This window comes from Mustela erminea, chromosome 16 (genome assembly GCF_009829155.1).
Source record: "Mustela erminea isolate mMusErm1 chromosome 16, mMusErm1.Pri, whole genome shotgun sequence".
In the NCBI taxonomy this organism is placed as follows: domain Eukaryota; kingdom Metazoa; phylum Chordata; class Mammalia; order Carnivora; family Mustelidae; genus Mustela; species Mustela erminea.
Window position 1 is genome coordinate 36,611,658 of NC_045629.1, and position 25,093 is coordinate 36,636,750.

The 25,093-nt window shown below is 36.6% G+C and overlaps 2 protein-coding genes and 1 long non-coding RNA gene across 9 annotated transcripts in view; 1 reads left to right on the forward strand and 2 right to left on the reverse strand.

Moving 5' to 3' along the window:
• The window catches only part of WWP1 (WW domain containing E3 ubiquitin protein ligase 1), a 120,268-nt gene that overhangs the window by 92,137 nt on the left and 3,038 nt on the right, over positions 1-25,093 (forward strand). For 3 of the 4 annotated variants that reach the window (XM_032316197.1, XM_032316196.1, XM_032316200.1), the window contains 7 exons: positions 1,370-1,503; positions 1,592-1,732; positions 4,103-4,223; positions 9,265-9,369; positions 11,707-11,803; positions 12,241-12,313; positions 17,801-22,324. In XM_032316197.1, the coding sequence (XP_032172088.1) occupies positions 1,370-1,503; positions 1,592-1,732; positions 4,103-4,223; positions 9,265-9,369; positions 11,707-11,803; positions 12,241-12,313; positions 17,801-17,900 (771 nt within the window). In that variant the 3' untranslated portion in view covers positions 17,901-22,324. Of the gene's footprint in view, positions 1-1,369; positions 1,504-1,591; positions 1,733-4,102; positions 4,224-9,264; positions 9,370-11,706; positions 11,804-12,240; positions 12,314-17,800; positions 22,325-25,093 lie in introns of those variants that run through there. The other variant, XM_032316199.1, reaches the window with a different exon arrangement.
• On the reverse strand, positions 5,936-19,956 carry LOC116575084. Its single transcript, XR_004279598.1, has 3 exons — positions 19,897-19,956; positions 11,986-12,110; positions 5,936-5,990 (listed from the first exon to the last, which is right to left on the reverse strand). It is a non-coding gene; the product is annotated as an uncharacterized LOC116575084 (long non-coding RNA).
• RMDN1 (regulator of microtubule dynamics 1) overlaps positions 24,092-25,093 on the reverse strand; it is a 50,914-nt gene continuing 49,912 nt past the window's right edge. For 2 of the 4 annotated variants that reach the window (XM_032316202.1, XM_032316204.1), the window contains 2 exons: positions 24,889-25,022; positions 24,092-24,299 (listed from right to left, as the gene is read on the reverse strand). In XM_032316202.1, coding sequence (XP_032172093.1) covers positions 24,249-24,299; positions 24,889-25,022 — 185 coding nt within the window. In that variant the 3' untranslated portion in view covers positions 24,092-24,248. Of the gene's footprint in view, positions 24,300-24,489; positions 24,568-24,888; positions 25,023-25,093 lie in introns of those variants that run through there. The other 2 variants (XM_032316203.1, XR_004279597.1) reach the window with 2 other exon arrangements.

A 25,093-nucleotide genomic window follows, 5' to 3' on the forward strand; every position in this document is an offset into this window, starting at 1 on the left:
TCCTGCTGGAGGTTGTTGGTCAGGAACTAGTCAGCATGGTTGTGTTTGCATTTCTCGCATGTTCCAATACTCAGGCATAGGCATGCAGTAGGTTAAGGGTTGTGTTTACCTGGGCTTTGGATTTTGCCAGAATTTCTTTGAGGAGAGGCTGGGTTTGAAGGTGTACACTGGAGTAATTTTAGTGATTTGATGATGGAATCAAAACTGAATAAGGAGAGAATAACTTTGTTGAGAAGCTGAGAGATAGTGATAAGGTTGCATGTATTGTTTAGATCCAAGGGGGATCAGAAATTACAAATATCACTACAAAAGGCAGTAAGCTAGGAAATTAGGTGATGGTTAAAATTGAGTTTGTGAAAGAATGCTGTTATTGCCAGTAACAGTATCTGATGTTAAAAATGTTTAGCTAAGAGCACTAAGGTTACTGAGAGGACTAAAAAGGGTATTTAGCAAATCATCATTGTAGATATTGAAATGTCTAAAATTATGATGGTGGTGTAGAAGAACATAGCATTGAGGGCGTAATAAGGAGAAACTCCGAGATCTAGGGTTGATGGCAGTAAAGTGGGTGCAGGGAAGTGGCCATGAGCCACTCAAGGAAATATGAAGCTATGAACTTTAAGATGGGCAGATTGGGGGAGAAGGAATTAGTAATGAGCAACACCTGCCCCACTTCCAGGCCTGTTGACATGAGGGGGATGGGAAAGAAACAGCACCCCTGTGGGAGGACTTGGGATGGAAGCAAAGTCTTCAGAAAAAGGCTAGATGTTGTTAAATCAAGATGCTAAAGTATCTACAGGGAAGGCGTGGGGGGCAGATTTTGTTAATGATGGATCACGAGCTTTAGAAGGCAAGCATAAGAGATGGTTTTGGGAGTTAGGGAGGTGTGAGAAATGGAATTGGATATTGAGATGGGTGGGCAGTTGGTGGTGAAAGTCAGGGTGTGAGGAGGGGGTCTGGTGCTTTTTGTGTTGGCTGTTGTGAGCAGGAGAAAGGCAGATGGGGTCGGTCTTGCCAGGTGCATGCACAGGAGCCCTGAGGCTCCATCTGTATTTCTGCATCCATTTAGGCCAATTTAATTTATAAAACATACTAGAAAGAGTGGGGTTTTGGTACTGTTCTTTGACCATTCTCGTTGACAGTTATTGGTAGGACATGATAGAGTTAAGTGTTTGAAGTCATGTAACTGTAATTTGTGTGTCATACTTAGCATTTTGCATAATATTTTGGTTTTCATGATTTATCCTGGTTACTTTTATTAAGTGCTTATTTTGGCTTGTTAAGCCTCATGATTTCTGTTATTGTGCTCTGAATAAGAAAAATACTGTTTTATATATTTTTAAGCAAAATTTTTTATTTCTCTTGGCAGGCACTTTTTCATGGGAAGTTTATTGATACTGGTTTCTCTTTACCATTCTACAAGCGTATGCTAAGTAAAAAACTGACTATTAAGGATTTGGAATCTATTGATACTGAATTTTACAACTCCCTTATCTGGATAAGGTTTGAAGATTTATCTTTCAATAAGACATTTTCTTGGAGCCAATTTAGATACCATGTTAATTAATTGATACACATTTGTATCACCCAGAGATAACAACATTGAAGAATGTGGCTTAGAAATGTACTTTTCTGTTGACATGGAAATTTTGGGAAAGGTTACTTCGCATGACCTGAAGTTAGGAGGTTCCAATATCCTGGTGACTGAGGAGAACAAAGATGAATATATCGGGTAAGGTGATACACCTGATTGACCTTAATCTCTAGAGCTTCTGGAGTATGTCAAAACTAACTCCTCTATCTGTGCCTTTAATTTGACCCCATGTTCACTCCTCTGGGAAGCTGTTGCACATTCATTCCTCCTTCCATTTATCCTTTTTTGTCACTTGCTCTCTACTCTGACAGGACTCAAAAATTCAAATGTACTAAAATAACTTCTTTGCCTTATTTAAGTTCTTCTCGACAGTATCAGTGTTCTTGAAATAAGACACTTTCTCACTTCTGCTTGCTCTAAGCATTCTGACCTTTGTCCAGATCAAAATTTATGGAACTTTAGGGCTAAAAAGGGCTTTGCAAAGACTGTGCAGTTTCTTTATTTCTAAATGAAGCACCCAGGGTGCTCTGTCAGGTAGTAGCGAAGCCCATTCCGCAGCCAGCCTGTGCCCAGCACGCTGATGCGCAGTTCCACTTCCAGCTCACTTTTCCTCTTTAACTTAGTCTTTTCACAGTACCTGCCACAGCCTCTGTCTTGAAACTCTCTGTTCCCTTGAATTCCATGATCCTGCACCATATGGATTTTCTTCATGTACTGTGTAATGATGGTTATCTAAATCTGCATTTCCTAAATGTGCTCTAATATAAGAGTGACCAAAAACTAACCACAACCAAGATGGGATGATCAGAATAGTTTCTGGAAGGCTTATTCTGGTATCTTTGTGGAGGACAAACTGGGAGGGATAAATGAATGAATGGAAGGAAGTACTCAGAGATCAGAACACAGAGGCTCTTTCATTCTCCTAGAAATTGAGTATCGTAGGCCTGAAACAAGACACTGTAGAGATGAAAGTGAGGGAATGGAGTTTTGATGATATTACAGAAATAAAATAGTTCAGATTCCATAACCAATTACATGTAGTGGGGAAAATACCAGCAAATGATGTATTTAGGGTTTCTGGATTGGTTAATAGTTGGCATGTTTTAGCAGGATATCCAAGGAGAGAGGACTTTAATATCTGAGGAGGAAAGCAGGATTTGGGAATTTAAGAATTATTGGCTTTTCTATGATAGTTAAAACTTAGGTAATTGAGGATAGCATCTTCAAGTAGTAAATAGTGAGAAAAGAAGGCAGAGATCTCAGTGATAAACATTTCTGGAATAGTGAAACCAGTAAAGAAAACAAAGGAGTAGCCAAAGTTAGATCAGATCAGGAATGGTGATACTGACCAGGGAAGAACTGCATGAGACTTGGGAATGCTGATGCCCAGTGTGCAGGAAGTTCACATGCAGTAGGAATAATTTTGAAGAGGGCATCTCGACAATTTAGAACTCTTTGGTGACATTTATGAAGAAAGTTGTTTTGTTTTTCCCCCTGGGAAAGATGTTCAAAGTCCCAGACCATTACAGTGGTTTAAAATTTGGGTGAACAGGAGGTTGTAAGTGGAGGCAGTGACCATATAGAGTACTCTCTTTATTGGAGTGGTGGTAAAGAGAGGAAGAGAATAATTAAAAAGAAATACTGGGTTGAAGGAAGGGTTTTGGAAAATAATAGTCTGAGCACCCATGTGGGTAAATGGGAAGAGGGTAGGATGGTAGAGTTGAGGGCATGGGCAAAAGAGGACGAGTACTTGATGAACAACAGTTGTGGAGGTGGCAAGGATGAAAGGTTTGCCTTAATAGAGAAGAAGACCCAAGAAGCAGAGGAATGTGGATAAGTTGCCTTTTATCTGCTGGTATTGCTGGCTTCTCCTCATCAGTAGCCTGTGCTGTTCTCTCAGGGACCTCCAGACCCATTTACTGTCAGTGAAAGGCCCCTTGTGGGGGTTCTGCGTTGCCATACAGATTCTCTTCCTTATTGCTTCATTACATTTCCCTCCTCGACCTCTGCTTTTTATGTCTTCTCAGAATGTTTTATTTTCATCTTCTTTTTTCTGTTCTGTTAGGAAATCTTCATGTTTTCTGTAATAAAATGAGCATGTAGAGAACCAGTTCTCCAGCTTCAAACCTTCTCAAGTCTTCTTGGTGATGGAATGAGAACCCGTTGAATGACTGTAGCCTTTCCCTTACTGTGTCAGCACACAATATTTGGGATTATTTGTTTATACATGTACAGGAAAGAAGTGCTCAAATGTGGCTGTTTCACTGACAAATAAAAAACTTCCTATTTTGAAGAGCATCCTTTTTAGCTACTGATGTGCTGGAACTGATTCCCTCATGGGGAAGCATGTGTTAACTCTTAAAACTACTTACATATACAAAATCAACATATATGTATTGTTATATATATATATATATTTGGAAAAAGAGAAGGAATTTCAGAAGTACTTTGTGTTTCTAAGCTTTCACCTCACATGAAAAATTATTTTTAAATTATTTTTATTTTCAGTTTAATGACAGAGTGGCGTTTTTCTCGAGGAGTGCAGGAACAGACCAAAGCTTTCCTTGATGGTTTCAATGAAGTCGTCCCTCTTCAATGGCTGCAGTACTTTGATGAGAAAGAATTAGAGGTGAAGCTTTTTTATTATGCTATTTAGGAAATGTTACTAGGAGGATGAACTGTTCTTGTGCTTCTACAGGAGGATGTCCACACATTTTTAAATGATGTGGCATAGTCTTGAATCCTCTTATTCATGCCAGTGTTCAGGGGGGATTGAAATCCTAGCATGGGGTGATGGTCCTAAGTTCTCTGAATCATAATGATGTCATAGGTACAAAAACACTAATCAGTGCCTGTTGTTAGGGAGCCTGAAGAGTGTTATCTTATTAATAACTTGAGGAACTTACTGAAATTCTGGTTTTCTGATGAGTTGCCCCAAAGATTGTTTCTTTAGGTCATAAGTTCTTAGTGGTCTTAATTGTGTTTAGACTTTTTAGAAGTATATCAGAAACTCTTTTCTGGGGGATGGGAGAGAGTAAGATACACATAACAGAATTTACCATTTTGAACATTTCTAAGTGTACAATTCCGTAATATTAAGATTACTCACATTATTGTGCAGCCAATCTCAAGGATTTTCATTTTGCAAAACTGCCACTCTAGATCCATTAAGCAACTCGCCTTTTCTCCTTCCCTGGCCCCACCATTCTACTTACTGAGTTTGACTACTGTTGAGAATCTGTAAGTGATCTCGTGCAGTATTCATCTTACTGTGACGGGCTCATTTCACTTAATGTCATCATAGTTTATTCATACTGTAGCATGTGTAAGACTTTCTTTCCTTTTTAGGGCTGAGTAATATTCCATTATATGTATATACCACATTTTGTTTATCTACTCATCAGTCACTGAATATTTGGTTTGCATCTACCTTTTGGTTATTGTGAGTAGTATTACTATGAACATGGATATTTTACATATCTCTTAGAGACTGTTCTCAGTTGTTTGGGGTATATACCCAGGAGTGGTATTGCTGGATCATAAAGTAATTCTGTATTTATTCTAGGAACTACCCCTGTTTCTCGTGGTGGCTATACCATATATTGCATTCCTACCAAAAGTGTGCAAGGATTCCAATTTTTGCACATCTTTGCCCACACTTGTTATTTTCTGCTTTGCTTTGTTACAGTAGCCAACCCTCATGGATGTAAGGTGATAACCCCATTGTGGTTTTGATTCGTATTTCTCTAATGATTAGTTATGGTGAATTCTTTAAATCTTCTTTTGCCATATAGATTAGAACATAGGCAGGGCCGTTAGGGTATTCCTTGGTATTCTCTGCCTCCTTTGGATGCAATATCTTAACTTTAGCCATCTTCAGTTCTCTGTTAAGAAACTTGGTTTGTTCATATACTCAAATGGGCATATGAAAAATTAGCATTACATATTATATACAGTAATACTATATAGAAACTAGCCTTCTGGAAACCGGCAAGTACATGAAAATCAGGACTCTGAGACTGGATGATAATGTAGACTATAAATCTGGTTAATGAAAGTCTCTTTCTTTTAATAGCTTGACTGTAAGATTAGCAGAAACACATCAGAAGAATAAAATGGAAGATATTTTTTAGAGTACTATTCATCTTTTTTTAATCACAGAATTAAGAATCTGAAGAAAATAATTTTTGTCTTCAAAATGCATACACCTAAAATATTCCATACACCCATTAAAAGCTCCTATTTTAGAGGCCCACCTAGTTAAAGAGCAACCATCATGGCCAGAGTCCAATATTAGAGCACAGATGAAACTAAGACAGTAGACGTAAAAGGATATAAATAGGCACATACTTTTAGATAGCCTTTGGTAGAGTTTACATTTGTCTCACACATAACCCTGGAAAATAGTTGGGCCATATGATAGTTTACTTCTACACATAAAGAAACTAAAGCTCTTGTAGGTTACTGATCTGGTGTTAGCTCATAGTACAGAGCTGTGAGAAAATACAGATGGATGTTTTTGTTGTTTTGCTTATGTTGATTGTTATTCCTAGTCTGTTGCTCTTTTACTTCAGTCATCATCTTTCTTAACCATGAAAAATATCACAGTAATGGGCATGCATATCATTATTCCAAATAATGGTTATCATAGTTTTGGCTCTTTATAAGTTAAAATCTGTTTAAACTGAGAAGATGTAACAATCATTCTTTGTAAAAACTCTCATCACACTAGGACTACTAGAAGATAACTTTCTCAGTTTGTTAAAGGGCATCAACAAAAAAAGATACACCCTGACATCACTCTAATTGGTGACTGTTACTGTTCCATATTGAGGTTGGGAAGAGGGCAGCCTAACCTCATCCTTTATATTCCCCATTGTACCAGATGGCCCGGCCAGTGCAGTGAGACAATAGTAGAAATAAAAAGCATAGGGACTGGAAAGGAGTAAAAAAGTGGCTTTTATTCATGGATGATAACATGATTGTCAACCTAGAAAATCCTAACGAACCTACCAAAAAAAAAAAAACCCAAAAAACAAACAAAACCACCTACTAGAAATAACAGTGAGTTTAGCAAGAGTACAGAATAGAAGGCCAGTAATTTAAAAATCAAGTCTATCTTCTGTGTACCAGCAACACTTGGAAATTGAAATCTTAAAGTTTTATGTAATAAAGTATCCAAAAAATAAACAAGTTTAAACAAGAGCATGCAAGAGCTCTCTACCTAAAAACACAAAACATTGCTCAGAAAAATTAAAGATGACTTTAATAATGAAGAAATACATCATGTTATGTACTAAGACTCAATATTACGAAATGTCATTTCTCTCCAAATTGATCTGTATGTTCAGTGCAATCCCAGTCAGCATCCTGGAAGAATTTTTTGTAATAATTGACAGGCTGATTCTAAAATTACAAGGAAATATGAAGGTGTTAGATAAGCTGATTTTTTTTTTTAATTTGTCAGAGAAAGGGTGCACACAGATAGCGGGAGCAGCAGACAGAGAAGCAGGCTCCCTGTTGAGCATGGATTCTCAATGCAGCACTCAGTCCCAGAACCCTGGGATCATGACTTGAGTGGAAGGGAGACGCTTAACCAACTGAGCCACTCAGGCATTCCACAGTTAATTTTGAAAAAGGACAGACTTGGGGGATTTCACTATCTGAATTTAAAAATTGTTATTAAGCCACAGTATTTGAGATAATGTATTTTTGAAAGGATACACAAATACACAGTGGAACGCTAAGAGAATCCAGAAACCACATATATAATTATCATATGTGGGTGTATGATTTTCAACACAAATGCTAATATTTTTTAGTGGAGAAAGAGAAAATCTAAATGCTTCTGGATCAATTAGCTGTCCATATATTGGAAAATTCACCTTGACCCCCTGTTTTAGCCCATGGAAGAAAGACTAATTCTTTCTAAAGATAGATTTATCTATCTATCTATTTATTTATTTGACAGACTGAGAGAGAGAGAGACACACACACACACACACACGCACAGAGAGAGGGAACACTAGCAGGGGAAGTGGGAGAGGGAGAAGCAGGCTTCCTGCTGAGCACGCAGCTCAATTCAGGGTTCCATCCCAGGATCCCGGGATCGTGACCTGAGTCAAAGGCAGATGCCTAACGACTGAGCCACCCACTCACCCCAGAAAGATTAATTTAAAACATAAATGTAAATATGAAAGCTGAAAAAAAAGGAGAAAAATCTTAGTATGGGCAGAAGTTTCTTGGGAAGAACACAAAACAATTAGCCACACATTATATTACATATATTATTACATTAAATATTGAGAGGAATTAAGTATTAGATTTCATTACAAATTAGTTATTTCATATAATTTATTTTTATATATTTCATATATAATATGTATCATATATAATTATATTTTAGATTTAAATATTTTATTGTATGTAAACATTCTGTAAATAATATGTATTCATTATATTACTATATATTTCATATATATATTATATGAAAAACTCATTTAAAATAAAAATTTTCTGGACTGGTCAAAGACTCATTTCACAAAGGAAGCAATGATTGCAAGTAAACATATGAAATATACTCATTTGTTATTGGTGAAATGCCATTTAAAACTAAGTGAAATACCACTTGGGGATGTTGGAAGTTTCATAATGCTAAACATATATATTAGCCTCTTATGCCCTAGAAGTTCTACTGTTAGGTATTTACTCAAGTGAAATAAAACACATAGGGGCACCTGGGTGGCTCAGTGGGTTAAACCTCTGCCTTCAGCTCAGGTCATGATCTCAGGGTCCTGGGATCAAGCCCCACATCGGGCTCTCTGCTCAGTGAGGAGCCTGCTTCCTCCTTGCTCTCTCTCTCTCTCTCTGCCTGCCTCTCCACCTACTTGAGATTGAAATAAATAATATCTTAAAAAAAAAGAAATAAAACACATATATTCATATGTATGTACATACATATACATACATACATATATTAGAGCCAAAGATGAAGACGATGTTTTTGACTGCAAAAAGGGACCTAATGGGTAGTACATTCTACATCTTATATCTTGATTGTGGTGGTGGTTAAATAGGTGTATGTATCTGTCAAAATGCATCTAACTCTACTTAAAACACCTGCATATGTTATTGCATATAAATTGTAGCTCAAAGTTAATGAGAAAGGAAATAAGTATCAGACTGTCTCATTATGCTGAAAATAGCTTTCATTCCATATGTAATACACTGGGCTTATTTGAAAATTTTACCTAAGACTATTTTATTCCCAAAGCCTGGAAAAATTAATTTTTAACTTTAAATAGAGAAGATAGCATAGATTAAAAAGAAAAAAAGAACCAGATATTTAAGTTTATAACTTAACAATAATTTGGACACCTAATTTGTTTTTGTGTTTTTTTTTGTAAGAGATTTTTTTTAGCATAGCTAATGTTTCTCTTGAAGAACAATAACTTTATATGCTTTCAGTCTGAGTTCATAAAGTATACCAAAGAATCCTTACTCTAAATTGCCCTAAATTTTGTTGGACCTGCTTATTGTGATCATTAGTTGTGGGGCACCTGGTTGCACAAAATTAGGCATGTGCCTAGGCATTCATTAGAAAGTCAGAGTCATACAGTTATTCTCTTCACTAACTGTGTACTTGATCTGCTGCTGTGCTCATTTCCCAGGTTATGTTGTGTGGCATGCAGGAGGTTGACTTGGCAGATTGGCAGAGAAATACTGTGTATCGACATTATACAAGAAACAGCAAGCAAATCATTTGGTTTTGGCAGGTATTTGCTTTTATCTTTTTGAAACAAAGGGTTCAAAGAAAATGTTTTTTCATGAGACAGTGGTTTAAAAAACAGTTCATTTTTTTTTTTTTTAAAGATTTGATTTATTTATTTGACAGAGAGATCACAAGTAGGCACAGAGGCAGGCAGAGAGAGAGAGAGGCGGGCAGAGAGAGAGAAAGGGGAGGAAGCAGGCTCCCCGCTGAGCAGAGAGCCCGATGCGGGACTCGATCCCAGGACCCTGAGATCATGACCTGAGCCGAAGGCAGTGGCCCAACCCACTGAGCCACCCAGGTGCCCCAAAAAACAGTTCATTTTTAAATTGAAACTGCCTTTGGACAGGGTTTCTAGTCTCTGAATTATAAATCAGAAGTTGAATATGTGAACATTTGTTAAAGGAATTTCCATTGCTTATTTTTTTTTCTCAGTTGGGATAATGAACGACAGAATCTTCTTTAGTAGTTCAATGGTAATACTTGTAGGTATAGCATATTTTTTCTAATAGTATCAAAGTATTCTATAAATTCTAGTTAATTGTGGAAGTACATGAGTAAGTACGTGGACTCTAGTGTTGGGCTTAAACTTACCGTTGACCCTGAGATCAAAAGTGAGATGCTTAACCTTCTGAGTCACCCAGGCCTCCCAGTAGTATGTTTTTTTAATGAGAAAGTCAATGCAGTTACTTGAAGGCGGTAATACGCTAGGGAATTAGAATAATCTAGAGGATAATGCCCAAGAATTACTTCTTTTTTTCTTTCTCTCCCTTACTCCCTTTCTCTTTTGTTGGTATTTTAGCTTAAACTATAATAGGGTGGTCTCATCCAAGTTTTGCATACTAATCTTGAAGCACACTTTATTAGATTTTGCATTTTGTGTGTTAAAGAATTTTAAAATCTCTAGGCTAGGGATGATATTCAGAAAAATCTGCTAATTAAGACTCATTAGAGCAATTCAGTGACTGAACTTCAGGTTTATATATGCTAAACTTTCATTTTCAAGTGAAAACTAAGCCTGGGATTTTATTACTAGAGAAAGACTTTTCCAGAAGTGGAATCTTTTCGTAAGACACTTCTGCACATTTATCTTATAGATATACTTCAACATATGCAAAATGTCACATACTAGATAGAGTACTTTTTGTACCATTAATGGTATAGTAACAGAGACTTCAAATATCTAAATGTCCACCAGGAGGGGACTGAGTAAATAAATTATAATATACCTGTTCTATAATTCTGTACCTTGTAATCATTCTTTTACTTTTTTTAATGCAAATTAACAAAAATATTGGAGAATGAGATGTTTCTATACAATTTAAAGGGAAAAGGTGTGTATATAATGTGCCATTATATATTCAAAGTATATGCTAGAATAGTTGACCCTTCAGGGTTTGAACTATGCCAGTGTACTTATATGTTGATTTTTTTTTTTTTTTACAGCACAGTATTTTAAGTGTGTTTTCCTTAGGATTTTCTTAGTAAATTTTCCTCTGGCTTATTTTATTTTAAGAATATAGTATATACTACATATATATAAATGTGTTATTTATGTTAACAGCAAGGCTTCCCGTCAACAATAGGCCATTAATTAAAATTTGGGGAGTCAAAAGTTGTATGTGGGTTTTCCGAAGATTGCAGCTGCACCCGAGGTCAGCTCCTCTTAATCCCTGTGTTGTTCAAAGTCAGGTGAATACATTATCTCTGAAAAGGTAGAGAAAAAACTGGCCATGAGGCGTGAAAGGTGCTCTTGATGCTGTTTACCTTTTACTACCTTTGAATTCTGTACTGTGTACTATGTGTATCTGTTACCTGTTTTAAATAAACAAGGAGTGACTGGCTGGCTCAGTGGGTAGAGCATGTGACTCTTGATCTCAGGGTCATGAATTTAAGCCCCACGCTGGGCATAGAGCTTGCAAAAAAAATAAGTTTTATCTCTTGAGGCCTCTGTTAGCTTATTTATACAGTAGGGATGCTAATGATCTATCTCCAAATATTACTGGAAGTGCTAAACACACAAAAAGCATAGGTACAGAGCTGGGCAGGAGCCCCAAATAGGTGGTAAGCTATAATATGATAGCTGATCAACATCTGTTACCTTTTAGTGGTATAACCTTTTGAACCTCCCATTTTCCTCTCCATAAGATGAATGTAAAATTAATAGTAGTGGACAACCAGTGCTATACTTGTGAGGATTAACTCAAGATTCATAGTGTACTTAACATATACCTAACCTTAATAAATTCTCGAAGAAATTTAAGACTAATTTAAGTGTCTACTATTTTAAGTACTAGAAATAATTTAGTATTTATATTAAAGTAAGTTTGATTTTGTTACACAGTTTGTGAAGGAGACAGACAATGAAGTAAGGATGCGACTATTACAGTTTGTCACTGGAACCTGCCGTTTACCTCTAGGAGGATTTGCTGAGCTCATGGGTAAATGCAGTTTTATTGTAGTTTCTCTGTAGATAATTTTGTGATAATAATGGCTTTAGACTTACAATAGACTTGAAGTTAAGGATATGCATCTCTGCTTTCTATAGAGTATCTACCAGAAGAAAGACTACTTAATGGTTAATATCAACTACATTTATAAGACAAAAATGGAAGATGCTTACCTATTCTGGTTGGCCATTGCTTTGCTCCTTAAGGTGATTGTGAAGGGAGCAAAATTCTTTAGAGCTACTTCTCTTTCCCTTGATTTCTTCTTATTGCGGGATTTCTGCAGCATTAAGAAGCTTCTCTAGACAGAAGTGATTTACATTGTATTCTGTATTAGTCATAGGATTGTGTGACATATTGTGTTATATACTTGTTGTCAAAACCAAAAACTTTAAAGAACCAGATAAATTTGCCTTATTTTCCTGGTTTAGGAAGTAATGGGCCTCAAAAATTTTGCATTGAAAAAGTTGGCAAAGACACCTGGTTACCAAGAAGCCACACATGGTAAGTTCATGAATCCTAAATAGGAAGGCAAAGGCCACAGAAACTTTTTTTTTTTTTTTAAATATGTAAGACCCAGTTTAAGTTACTACTTATTAAAGTAGCTAGAATTTCAGTTTTTAGAATAGACTAATACGGGATTCTTTAACTTCGGAATGATTTCTACTTGGTTACTATAGTAAGATAAGTATCCATTGATGAAACAAGTATTCAGAATAACTACTATGTATAAAATAAGACTGAATAAAGTGCCTTTTATGAAGTCTGTACTCCACTGGGGGAAGGGAACACAGATGACAAGTCAGCTATTTGAATACTAAGAAGGTCCTTCAAAGGAAATAAAAAGAACTAGAGGGAACCTCCTAGATTGGGTGGTCAGGGAGAGTTCTCAGAAAGGATAATGCTTGAGTCTGATAAATAACTTGCTGCAGGAATAAACAGGAAAAGTGCATTCCAAAGACCTTGGAGTAAGAAATCATTTTTCAAGGAAATGAAAGATGACTGGTGTGAATGGCAGTCAATGAGGGGAGGTAGGGATAAAAAGAATTCAGAAGCGTAGGCAGCGGTTAAATTATGTAGAGCTTTATAGGCTATTATAAGGAACTTAGATTTCACTCCAGGGGCAATTAGAAGCCTTTGAAGAGGCTTAAATAGCAACTAATGAGATTAAGGAAAAATCACTCTGGCAACAGAGGAGGGAGGAATTAGATTCAAGACTGAAGTCAGGGAGATAGGTTGACAGAACGGTTAGAATCATCCAGGCAAAAGATGATGATAGCTTTAGGAGATACATGGTTCTTTCAGGAGGTCAGAACTATTTTCATACTAAGCAGTTACTTGCCTTTTTATTGTTTAACACTTGAACTTAACAGGTACAAAAGCAACAGTGGGTAAAAATGCTGGTGCCTCAGCAAAAATCAAGACAGTGGCACCAAAATGCTGTCTGTGTTCTTCAACACTGCACATTGCACACACTGCACACAAACTGCAGTTTAAAGCAAGGGGTTAGGGGGAGCCAGGTACTTTCATGATTGTTCTTCTGAAGCAGTAAAAAAAAAAAAAAAAAAAAAAAAAAATTAAATCTTGATGCTTGAGTATGTATCTTTTTAATATACTGTAAGACAGAATGGGAAGCCTGCATAAAGCACTTCTACACATGAGAGTTGTGGTTGTCTGGAGGGGAAAGATCTTAGCAGCTGAGTTGAAAGCTGAACCAGCTTGCTGTTTTGGTGGTTTTTTAAAGATTTTATTTATTTATTTATTTATTTATTTATTTGACAGAGAGATAGCACAAGTAGGCAGAGCAGCAGGGGGAGGGAGAAGTAGGCGCTCCGCTGAACAGGGAGCCCTACTTGGGTCTTGATCACAGGGCCTTGGTATCATGACTTGAGCCGAAGGCAGGTTCTTAACCAACTGAGGCACCCAGGTGCCCCCAGCTTGCTTTTTTAATGGAATGCTGTTTTTGCCAAAACTGTTTACTTGGCAGACATTTTCTTGAAAAGTAATGAAGTAATAAGTTTATCACTTTAAAGAAAACAACAGACAGCATTTGTTGGCAATAATGAAAGCTGAAGTTTTGGGTAAAAAATTAAAATTTGGGAAAACTTGGGGCACCTGGGTGGCTCAGCGGGTTAAAGCCTCTGCCTTCAGCTCAGGTCGTGATCCCAGAGTCCTGGGATCGAGCCCCGCATTGGGCTCTCTGCTCAGCGGGGAGCCTGCTTCCTCCTCTCTCTCTTTGCCGGCCTCTCTGCCTGCTTGTGATCTCTGTCTGTCAAATAAATAAAATCTTTAAAATAAATTTGGGGAGGGGCGCCTGGGTGGCTCAGTGGGTTAAAGCCTCTGCCTTCTGCTCAGATCATGATCTCAGGGTCCTGGGATCGAGTCCCACATCGGGCTCTCTGCTCAGCAGGGAGCCTGCTTCCTCCTCTCTCTCTGCCTGCCTCTCTGCCTACCTGTGATCTCTGTCTGTAAAATAAATAAAATCTTTAAAAAAAAAAATTAGGGGAAAACTTAAAAGATATCAACCACCATGAGCTTGAAAGCGTCTCAAAACTTTTCTGATGAGATTGGTGGTATTTAACCAATGTTTTTTTTTTAATTACATAATTAACTGTGTCAGCATTTGGAAATACTTTATAACTTGGTGAACTCTTCTTTCCAAATGACTGGTGCATGAGTTTAAAAAATCACGCATGGGTAAAAGATGTATTCAGAGTATAAGATAACCATTGGGTTTTATGGAAGTAGGTAGAAAAAGTTCTTTGATAGGATTTCAGAACTCTATTATGTGTTACCTTGTCAAATTAATACAGTGTCTAAGAATAATAGCCACAATTACCTGAAAAAAATTACTGGAGTACATCTTTATTTTCTAACTGCATATCTATGTGGGACAAAATTTCATATATAATGCAACAAAATAAATGCACACATAAAGTGTGAAAAGGGATCATGACAACAACAACGAAAAATTGAGAACAGCCTAGATTAAACTGGTAAATCCAATAAGAGAAACTGTTGAGGCAGGGGCGAGGTCCTTAACCAAAGGAGATAGTTGTTCAAGAAAGATGAAAAGAATTGGGATGCTTAGTATAAGCTAAGGAATTGGACTTTGATAAATATCAAACAGGAACACTTACGTTGTTGTAATAGGAGAGGAAGAAAAGTTTGATACTGCTGTTGGTTTCTTTTTTCTCAAAGTGTAAGATGAGGTCACTGGCTAAGAATGAAGAAAGAAAAACTTTTGAAGAGAAAGAAAGAGCTGTCAGATTTATTAGCAAAATACAACTAAAAATGCTGCACAACATTGGACTGCCTACTTGGAACTTTATAAAGTGGCACCATCTGTCTAGTTGTAGGATTCTCCCCTCCAGTAACTTTCAGCTGTTAAGGTCCCAGGAATGAAAAACTATAAGGCTGAATTCATATGGTTTTGGGAGTTGTGATTAGTAAGTTCAAAAGAGGGACAGACAGATGTAAAAGTATTTGCAAGGTACTGGTTATAAGGCGGGCCTGTGGATTAAGTAGGAAGTAAGGATAGAAGAGTCTGAAGACAGGCTAGGACAGTGAGAAAGTAACGGGCAAGTAGGTTGCCATTTTAATTGAAGGAAGCTGTAAAGACAGAACAGAGTTTTTAATTAGACATTTCCTTTAATTAGAAATTTCCTTTACAAGGTTCAGGGTGTTCTCTTGAAGTTAGTAACAAATAGAGGAACAGGTCACTGAAGAGGAGAACTGGAAGGCCATGCGTGGCTGTTGCATTCCATCCAAGAGAATGAAAGGAGACATGAACCAGGTGCCAAAGCTTTCAGTGAATGAAAGGAATATGACCAAGAAGTTAACAGGGTAGCAAATGGTTCAGAAAGAAGGTTGCATAGCTGGATTGTGCGTGCCTCAGAGGAGAAAAGTTTTGTTGATTGGCTGCAGAAATGTTATGTTTCAGACTAGCTGGATTTTTAGTTAAGGCAAGAGAGGAGTTACTCAGACTGTAGAAAACTGAAATCATAAAACAGAAGTTTAGAAGGATGGAATATCTGAGTGGAGGACAGGGAAGAGGTGGGAATTTCATTCAGATGGGTGGAATACTGTTGATGATCCAGAGATACTCGAGTTTTTAGTAGTGACTAAGGTAAGCAGTGCTACAGTCTATGGTGAAAAGTAGTCTTGATAATTCTCAGATGGAGTTCTGCTGTCACCTCCAATGCTTTGCTGCTTATTGAGGTGGTTGACTTGCAGAGCAGTGGTTCCATTAGACTATATAGTGATACAGCAAACCAACAGGGTACTGTTTCCTTAATCCATTAATCCACTGGAAAGGTATTAGTGGCTTCCCTTTTTATAGACAAAGTAAAAATAGCAAATTTGACTCAAAGCTGGAACGAAAAGCTAAACTGAAACTTAAAACAGTATTCTGATAGCCTCATAGTAAGTACTCAATAAAAGATGAATAGATTTTAGTCTGTCTCCATCCTGTCGCTGATGTCTTAAAACAGAACCCTGTTTTGGATGTTTTCAAGTAATCTACTTTCTTATGTAGTTCAGTTCAACATTTACTAAATGGATCAATGTTGGGAGAGTAGGGAAGATGGCCCCTCAACGGGTTTTAGAACCTACTGTAAGAAACCAGTCAGTCATCGTACAGAGAAAAGTAAGTGCCAAAATAGAAATAAAAAGAATTTATGAAAAGGATAATTCTTGGAAGGAAGTTGTAACATTTGGACTGATTCTTAGTGAGAAAAGGTATCCACATTATGAAAGAGCTGTAGAACATGTCGTAAGACAGAAAAGTATGTGTTATGCTTGGAGAACATTAAATAAGTGGTAGGGGACTGTACCAAACAGCATGGCAGGCTTCCTTCCCCCATACCTTCAATCCATAGGAATTAGAAGCAGCAAAGCTTTTTTTTTTTAAAACAGGACACTGCACGAACTTGTGTGTCATTCTGGTGCAGGGACCATGCTAACCTGTTGTTTTAGTGTATGTGCTGCCAAAGAGAGCACAGCAAAGGTTTTTTAAAACTGCCATGTCTTTTGAAGAAAGTATTTCTGGCCATGGTAGAAGGCTAGAGATTCAGTAGAAAGAATGAGTCTGACCAGGCTTTATGTGATTGAAAGAATGACAGAATTTGACAAGGCTTTATGTGAAAGATGTAAGAACTAGAAAGTGACAGATTCTTAGTCTAGGACTCTACTGAAAGATATTTTGTTGACCTCTGCTGTCATTGTACCTGGAAGCATGAAGTGGGGGAGGGGAGAAAGTACATGGTCTGCTTAACTGCTACCATTTAATTTTCTCATACAAAGAGAATAAAGTAGTCTGAGAAGAACACCATTTTATTTGGCTGCCTTGTTTCAAAAGGCTCTCATCAGGTGTTCTGACTCTTACAGAGGAGTTGGGGCTGATGGGGTGGTAGGAGGAAACCTGGATAACCTAAAACTTTCTATATGAGAAAATGAAAATAGAGAAAGATTGTAACTACACTAGAGCTATTTCACTAGACACTTAAGAGTGGGAATTGGACCCCCTACTCCCACCCCGTCAACCCAAATCCAGTTGAGCTCAGCACAGGGAATTCTTTGAGTCTAGCAGGACTGAAAAGACCAAAGTTGGTATTTATTGGCACTCTATTACTACACTAGCTCCCAGAAAAATAACTAATAGATTCTTAATAACTGGTAAGTGAATGAAAGAAATGGACTCTCTTAAAAACCCAAGAGAAGTTAGGGGGACTTGTGAATTTGTAATTCCAGTGTTCTCTGGGAATTGTTAAAATATTTTTGAGTGCGTCTTCATTTTAGTAGCTTGCCATAAGAAATCTGTATATGTTAATATTAAATAATATAGTAGTATATTTTTAGAATACTTCCAGCAAAATTTTTGTATCTTCCTCTATCCATTTAGTTTTTCAAATGTGCTTTAAGAAATATTGTATTAGAAATCTTTCTCGAGTTTGTTTTATTGAAAACACATCTGTTTTTGTTTTTGTTCAGTTTTAATCGCTTGGATCTACCACCATATAAGAGTTATGAACAACTAAAGGAAAAACTTCTTTTTGCAATAGAAGAGACAGAGGGATTTGGACAAGAATGAATGTGGCTTCTTGTCTTGGAGGAGCTCTTGCATTTAAATACCCCAGCCAAGAAAAATTGCACAGATAGTGTATATATAAGCTGTTCATTCTGTACAGTGAATTTTCTGAACCTCTCAAAGTATAAATGTTTTTCGTTCTTCCACAGAAATATGCAAAACAGTTCATCCTTTTCTACTTTATTTATTGTTCCCTTGAAGTGACTGACCAGGAAAAAGATCATCCTTAAATTTTGAAGCAAGCAAGAGACTTTATTAAAAATAAGTATATATCTATATAAGCATATAAGATAGTGGCTCTAGTTTTATAGAGCTCCAAGTATATTAAACATGACAGCCGTTCATTCAAAAAATAATCTGGATTTGCTTTACCTTGTTTCTAGTATCCAGAGGAAAAAGTACAAATTGCTTCATGATCTTCTCCCTTATATAACACCTTTTGAGGGTGTTTAGTTGCATGGCTGTTCAGGAAGGTATTAAGGGCTTAGGCCAAATCTTACTTTGAGTATGTTAAAAAATGCTGCTGGCTTTTCTGAAGGACAGGCATTTGAACCTGTCAGCTGATTTTAAATAAATACAATAGTTGAAAATTTTCCCTCTTTGCTACATCACTAATACAGTCAAAGTAATGAATGAAACCATAATGTACATGTAAGTCATACACTATATCTGATGCCATTTAGTTTATTCTAGAAATTGGAAAGAATTCATTAAGCAGCAAAGAGGTTTGTTTACATGTAACTTTGGGATGCTAGGTATTTGTGGAGTTAAAAAGAATCAGGTACTTAAGTACTTTCGTTTTTAAATCTGTGATGTTCTTTAAATTTAACTCATAATAAATTGATGCAGTTTGATACTTAGGAACATATAATAAGGTAATGTGAACATTTTTGCTTTTGTGTTCAGAGTTTTGGTTTTATAAAACCAGATGGACTGAAGAGTTGTATAAGCATTTGAACACGCAAATGAAAACTATTTTCTATTAGTGTTCATATATCCTCATTCCTCTTAAATTCATGAAAATTTTATGATCTGAATTATATAGGCATATTAAAGACTCTTTTGGTCCCCACCCCCCTTTTTACATAGATCATTATTTTTGTCCTAATAACTTTTTAATTTTTCATTATCAAGGGCATTTGCTGAACTACAAAGATGTATAACAAATTAAAATCTGATGTGAATGATATTAATGCTATTTTAGCAAACTGGGCTTCCTTATTAACAAAAATTGCAATTTCCATTTGTATCATTTCAATATGCAGTGTAAATTTCAGGAAGTTAAAAATTTTTTTATAACCACAAACTGACATCTTACAATGTCATCTGTAACATATTTAACTGCTAAGTACATATGGAAAATACTAGTATACAATTTAATTTCCCTAAACAGTTTTTGTTTTGCCAAAATTTTATTTTTCTACATACTAGATCGTGTTCTGCACTTCTATTCAAAGTTCATAGTAAAGACGAAATAAAGGCAGTGATCCGCTATGTTGAATAGACTTCCTTTCCCACATCCTCATCTGACACTGGGCTATCTTGAAGCATAAAGCATTAAAAACAAATACTAATGTATATGACATTATGTGATAGAGGATGACCAGTCTTCAAAGCGGCTACTTAAATTTTACCGTAGAAAGCACCACTGCTCAATGAATTTTGCATGATATGACAGAAGTTATTGATGAACATCATTCAGTGGAGGTGAGAATGTGAGAATACCATTTACCAGATTTAATTGAAGACAGGAGGTTTTCAGGGTGCTGGTCCCCCCCCCGCCCTCACTTCAGGTAAGAAATTACTGTGTACCAGTTGAGGCTACACCAAACTCACAGAGACCAAACCAGCTTTCTGAAGAAGGCTCTTTTGGAGAACTCAGAGCATTCCACCTTTCAAACTCCATAGAAAAGCAAGCCTACTGGCAGGATTTTATTATATCTTAATTCATACACTCAAGGGGCGGTGAGAGAAAACCAGCATGTGGGTTGCCTCTCACCTTCTCTCCTCTTTTCCCATCCTTGTCCTGTGCTGGGCTAGATAGGCTCACTATGCCTGAAATGAAGAAACAGGCAAAGAATGAGGCTCAGAGACAGATTCATATTGTTATTTCATTTCAGGGACACTCAGCACCACCACCACCAAACTGAGCCCAGTGAATGGGTAAGAGGCACAACATAATTTCTGATTCCATCAATCAGATTAAGTTGTCTGTCTTCCTAGGAAAGGAGCTCTAAGTGGCAGTTAAAGCTCAAAGAGTTAATAAACCTTTTAACCTCACAGCCTTCAGTTAATCACCTGCCTCCTATTTTTTTTTTTTTTAAACTAGATGGCATGGTTATGTGTCAAAATACTACTAGGCAGTACTATTTCTATTAAAAATGACCCTGACTGATGTTCATCTGGACTGGGAAATCTACTTGATAATAAACCATACCTTTGGATTTGCCAGAGGAAATAACTGCATGTCCTTCTGAGGTCCCTGAGCTGTGACCTGTTCTTGGAGCTGTGTGAATGCTCTGTTACACAGACTGCTGCTATAAGCTCATCTTCTAAAATGTTAAGGAGTCCTGACATTGACTTGCTGGTTCAGCTGTGGTTCCTATCTTAAGCCTTCTGAGTAAGACTAGTACGGACTTTTATTTGTTGAACCCTGGTGGATGATATTGCAGAAGTCAAAAATCATCTACATTTAAATATGTAGATGAGAGAACAAAGGTTGTCTTGTAAATACTCCCAGTTTATTCTTAATCTTTTGAACTTAAAAGTCAAACTTAAGATAAATGGTCTCAAGGGAAAAGCCCAAACCATATCAGAGAAGCCGTCTACATTAAGGAGGCTCTTTTTTACTGACTTGTTTACTCCTCAAAGGATAAAACAGTTGACTATTCCCAGGGCAGTGCAGTGGGTCAGAACAAGGCATTCATTAAAAGTTCATGGCCCTTGGCAAAGTTATCCACCACTCATTCTTTTTCTTCTTACTATTAAACTTAAGGTACAGTAATGCCCAGGTACACACAATCCAAAATAAGTTGTATTGTAAATACCACATGAAGTTTTATTAAAAAAACCCTCAAATAACATAGAAGCAAAAATGTACAACTGAAAAAGTGGCATCTCCTTAATTCCAAATTTTCTCTCCCAAATCTCAGCTAAGAAGAATACATTCAGATAACTGCATTTAAAAATACTTACTGATAACAGTATATACTTTATGTATTCTCTTTCATCCTCACAACTCCTAAGGTTGGGAGTTTTGCTTTTTCTTCATTGTAATGATGCTTATTTTATAGATAAGTGAGTCATTTTTACAAAATTCAGTTCAGTCTGTGATTAAATTTTCAATTGGGAAAATTTTGCTATTAATGGAGAGCTTTCAGATTTTTTATAGAATAAATCCAAATTTATTCTCAGTCCTCAAAGGAAGTAAACATATCCACAAGGCGAGGTAATTATAATTACCTACAGCCCATGTCTGTAATATGTTTACAAGACAGACGACTACAAACTTAATGTTTACATCATGCATGTGGGGAAATAAGCATCTCCAGCTAGCAGTCACATCTGGAACACACACAGTTAAGTAGGGACTGCACAAAAGGGAGAATAATGGGGTCCGAGGATTTGTTCCCAGAAATAATAGGTCTCAACTGTGAGTGAGGAAATGCCAAGAACCAGTGTAAGACCTGGTAAATCAGACCCCTGGGAAGTCCAAAGGAAGAGACAAAGTGCACACAATCAGACTCTTAGGAATGTGCAGCATCTTGGGGGAGGGAACTAGCTATCCCTTAGTTTATAAGGGGGGAAAAGGGAAGATAATCGCTCTATAAATTAGGACCCAGCAACTGCACTCCTGGGTGTTAATATAACCTGTACCTAGTGTTCACAGGAGTCAAAGACTGGAAACAACCTAAATGACCTTCAGTGAATGGCTGAGTACATTTATACCATGAAATATAATCAGCAGTATAATGGAATCAACTGACTATATGCAGATGGATTTCAAAGAAATTACATCAAATGAAAAAGGCAGTTCTCAAAAGGTCACATAATCTGATTCCGTTTATATAACAGTATTGAAATTAGTGGTTGCCAGGATTAGGGATGGTGGTAAGGAGGAAAAGTGGTGGATGGATGTGACCATAAAGGGCTAGCAGTAGGGATTTACACAATTTGGTGGAACAGTTCCATGTCTTGATTGTAGCCTCAGTTGTAAAAAAAAAAAAAAACACACATACTGACAAAATTACATAGAACACATACACAAGTGAGGGCATTTAGAAGTAAAATCTGAGTAAGATTTATGGGCTATACTAATTACCTGATTTTCAACTTGGAGGCAGAAGTTTATCTCTGGGACCACTCTTATTTCCCCACTCCCAAACTTCCTATGAATCTATAATGATTACAAAACAATACAATTTTTTTTTAAAGCATTATAAAATATCAGAAGACAGACCCTACCCATAAAAGGCTTTATTACTGAAAGATACTCATTTCACAAAAACTCCTTCATAGACATTGTTCTTGAACAAATCAAAATCCTTCACCTCCCATTTGATGCTTGGTATTGCAGGTAACACAAAACACACACACACACACACACACACACACACACACACACACACACACACACACCACCAGAAAATACTGAAAGTCACTCTAGTGAAAAGGAAAAAATTTCAGATGAAGATACTCAAAACAGAAAAAAACATTCTTTAACACAATATACTAATGAATTAAATGTAACTATCAAAACTAAATCAAATTAAAAATTAAAAAACTCAGAACTGGACAAACTACATGCAAATGTGAAATGCCTGCTGATTGAAATCAGGGGAAATAATGGAAGAAAAAGACATCTCAAGTGAAGACCAAAGGTATCTGAGGAAGAAAACAATAGAGACATGGAAGACAGAAATTCAAAGAGCCAAGGAAATGAAACGGAAAGAGGTAAAAAATCAGAGAAGTGATAAAAAAATTAGGCAAAGAAGACCAAATTACATAAAGTTAATCAGAGTCACTGAAAAGATGAAACAGTGGTTCCCAAAGTGGGGTACGGCAAATCTGGAATGAGAGAGACTCTAAGATGACTGGCCTGTTCAAAAAAAAAAGTCAATGAATGGTGGGATTAAAAAAAAAAATGGGAGAATTCTTCTAGATTTTTAAAAACTAAGGCCGAAAATCAAATACAATGTATGGTTGATTGGATCCTGGTTTTTAAAATTGGTAAGACATTCCTGGGACATTTGAGAAAATACAAATATGGCTGGTATCAGAATATGGTTTTAAAGAATTACTGTTAACTTTTTGTTGTGCTAATGGGTTTTTGTTTGTTTAGAAGGATGTCATTCTGAGACTGCATGCTTAAATACTTAGGGATGAAGTATATTGTCTACAATTTCAAAAGTTTAGAAATACACACGCACACACACAAAACAGTAAAATATAGCTGAAGATTAGCAATTGGAGATGGGTATACAGAGTCCAGGACTTTCATTTTCCTTTTTGTTCGAAAATATGCATGACAACACAAACAGCCCACACCCTCACGGTTCACTGTTAACTTTACAATATCCAACTCCCTTGGGGGAATACCTGCCTATGCATGCATTCTTGATTTATCTAAGTGATTCATAGGATTCAAGATAATCCTTTTTATAAAACAGTTCTGCAGCCTCAATACGGTCCTGCCTATGTAAAACATCTTCATTTCTATTTCACACTTGAGTTCTATGTTCCTTTCACATTAGGGAAGAGAACCTGGGTTTGTCAAGTAACAAAATCAATCCTTCACTTGTAAGACCATGTCACATTAAAAAAAAAAAAACAAAAAACACTCCATTTTCTGTCCTCTCCTGACTTAAAGTTTTTTCCTTAACACAGGTTGGTTTCAAGATCCATCATTTAATTACTTTATACCAAGAACCCTCAACATCCTAACCTCATTTTCACTGCACCTTCTCTGCAAGATCTCAACTTTGCATCAGTCCAATTTGGCAATGCACACCCCCCAATGAAGCCTCTTCCACAAAGCTTTTTTTCTTGATCTCCCATTCTGATGTGATCCATCCATCCTCAGAAATCTATACCACTTTGTATTGCTAGTGCCTAAATGTGCAATAATCTCTGCCTCTGAGCCAGGGAGAAGTCTCTACCAATTTTTTGGTAATTATTTCTTTTGCCTTATTGTCTGTGAAGAAACTTAGAATTTTGCTCATTTACTTTGTTAATGGTCACATTAAAGGAACCGAGAAAACAGCCATAGAACAGTTCACATATTATCTTTGTAATTTCATGAAAAGGCAATGTTTCTTAGATACTTCGTTGGCTTTCTTCTCTGAAAAATTCTCAATTCTTGTCACTGAAACCTGTAAGCAACTGAGCAGCTTCTGTCTGTATCTAAAATGGAAAAATATGTGTTATAAATAAAGAGTACACCACAGATACCAACTTGCAAAACCTAATAAGTTCATAAAGCAGACTGTGGTTTCTAAGTGTTCCCACCAGGAGATAGCACATTATGAAAATAAAACTGAACAGGAACTGGGTGAGACTCTTAAGAGAATTCGTCCACCTTAGTACACATCACGTGCCTTTTATTGTAGAAATCTTATTTGATCTGTCACGTATGTCAAACAGGAATAAGGCAGCAACTAATTTATAATCTGAGAGAAAACAATATATAGAAGTTGACAGAAATGCTAATGAGTTCCAAACAGTTTTCAACAAGATACATTTAGACAAATTATATTTTTAAAGAAGTTCTTAATTTACCTTTACTTAATAGTCCCTCAGCAGAAACCTATCTGCCTTTATTTATTTATTTTAAAGATTTTATTTATTTGACAGAGATCACAAAGGCAGAGAGGCAGGCCCAAAGTGGGGCTTGATCCCAGGACCCTGAGATCATGACTTGAGCAGAAGGCAGAGGCTTTAACCCACTGAGCCACCCAGGCGCCCCTGCCTTAATTTATTGGAGATACTTTACCTGTTTATCCTCCTCTGTGTGTGCCGGATAGTCCTTGGCTTTCATTAGCCAGAAGGCAGCAAGCTTTTTATTGTGTAACTTCAAATACGTCTTTCCTAAAAGTAGCAAGTTTTTGCTGTAGAAATTTGGATCCACTATACATAAGAAAAAAATTTATCTCAGATGAATAGAGCTGTTAATTTCTTAAGTCTAAATTCCAATAATA